A 1,321-nucleotide genomic window follows, 5' to 3' on the forward strand; every position below is an offset into this window, starting at 1 on the left:
GTGTGTGTGTGTGTGTGTGTGTGTGTGTGTGTGTGTGTGTTAGGACTCTGACAGGGCTGGGGATGTTGGTGTGTTCGATGGACGGCACTGTGGCCTATCTAGACTTTTCTTTAGACGAACTGGGAGACCCGCTGAGCGAGGAAGAGAAGGTGAAACACACGTTATCACAGATTATTTAATCCATAATGTTGAAGTCTGAACAGATTTAAATGTAGTAACTGTAAAGATTAAAATCTCAGGATACAGAAAAGCTTAAACTAAACCAAAACACAGACTCAAAGAGAAAAACTAAACCCAGCCCTTAATTCAGCAGCTTTTAGCAATAACTTGAAATAATCGTCTTCAGTCTCTTCGGTGGTTTTTATGAAGTAATTTTAGCTCATCTTTTATATAACGTTGTTTAGGTTAAATCCATAAAAACTAAATTATGTTTTTATCATTTTTTTGTTTTTATTCATTATTGTCTATTTTTCATTTTTCTGCGTTTATTGTTTTGCTTGTTGCTTTATTTTTCCATCATCCTTTGAGCCCAAATGGAAACAGCTTCTCTCTCTTCCTGTGTCGTACAGAACAGCATCCATCAGAACATCTACGGTAAAAGTCTGGCCATAACCAACACCGAGGCTCAGCTGTCCACCACCATCATCGAGAACCCCGAGATGCTCAAGTACCAACAGGAGCGACAGAACTCCGCTCAGGCCAACGCCGCAGCAGCCGCCGCCACCGGCGCCGGACCAGAATCCTCCGCTCCCAAAGTCAACAGCGTGATGAACGGAGAGTCTCTGGAGGACATCAGGAAGGTAAATGTAACACAACTTTTGGTTCAGCAGGTTGGGACCGAAAATCTGAGCTGAAAATTAATTTACTCCTCTCAAAAATATTCTTACAAACTCAGAGTGGTTGAGTCGGCTTGGATTTTTATACTATATGGCTGATTGGTTAAGGTTTTTAGTTTGACACTAGTTAGATATAGAAAACATTAAAACATAGAAGAAAAGAACAAAAATAAACAGTTTAAACAAATTATTTAGATGCACATTTATACAGTATGGAGCCAGTAAGGGGACACTTGCAAGATCCTGTGAAACTTTTGCAGGATTACTGAGAAACATTTGCAAGATCGTGAGAAATATTTCTAGGTTCTCAATAAATCTTTGCAGGATCACGAGAAACCTTTGCAGGATCCTGAGAAACTTTTCTAGGTTCTCGATAATCCTTTGCAGGATCATGAGAAACTTTTGCAGGATCATGAGAAACCTTTGCAGGATCACGAGAAACCTTTGCAGGATCCTGAGAAACTTTTCTAGGTTCTCGATAATCC

General features: G+C 40.0%; 1 protein-coding gene across 1 annotated transcript in view; it reads left to right on the forward strand.

The window, feature by feature from the left end:
- Positions 1-1,321, forward strand: part of hira (histone cell cycle regulator a) — a 19,336-nt gene that overhangs the window by 9,506 nt on the left and 8,509 nt on the right. The window contains exons 11-12 of the mRNA XM_014014643.1: positions 44-149; positions 570-800. Of these exons, the coding sequence (XP_013870097.1) occupies positions 44-149; positions 570-800 (337 nt within the window). The remainder of the gene's footprint in view (positions 1-43; positions 150-569; positions 801-1,321) is intronic.

The sequence above is a fragment of the Austrofundulus limnaeus genome, unplaced genomic scaffold (assembly GCF_001266775.1).
Source record: "Austrofundulus limnaeus strain Quisiro unplaced genomic scaffold, Austrofundulus_limnaeus-1.0 Scaffold117, whole genome shotgun sequence".
In the NCBI taxonomy this organism is placed as follows: domain Eukaryota; kingdom Metazoa; phylum Chordata; class Actinopteri; order Cyprinodontiformes; family Rivulidae; genus Austrofundulus; species Austrofundulus limnaeus.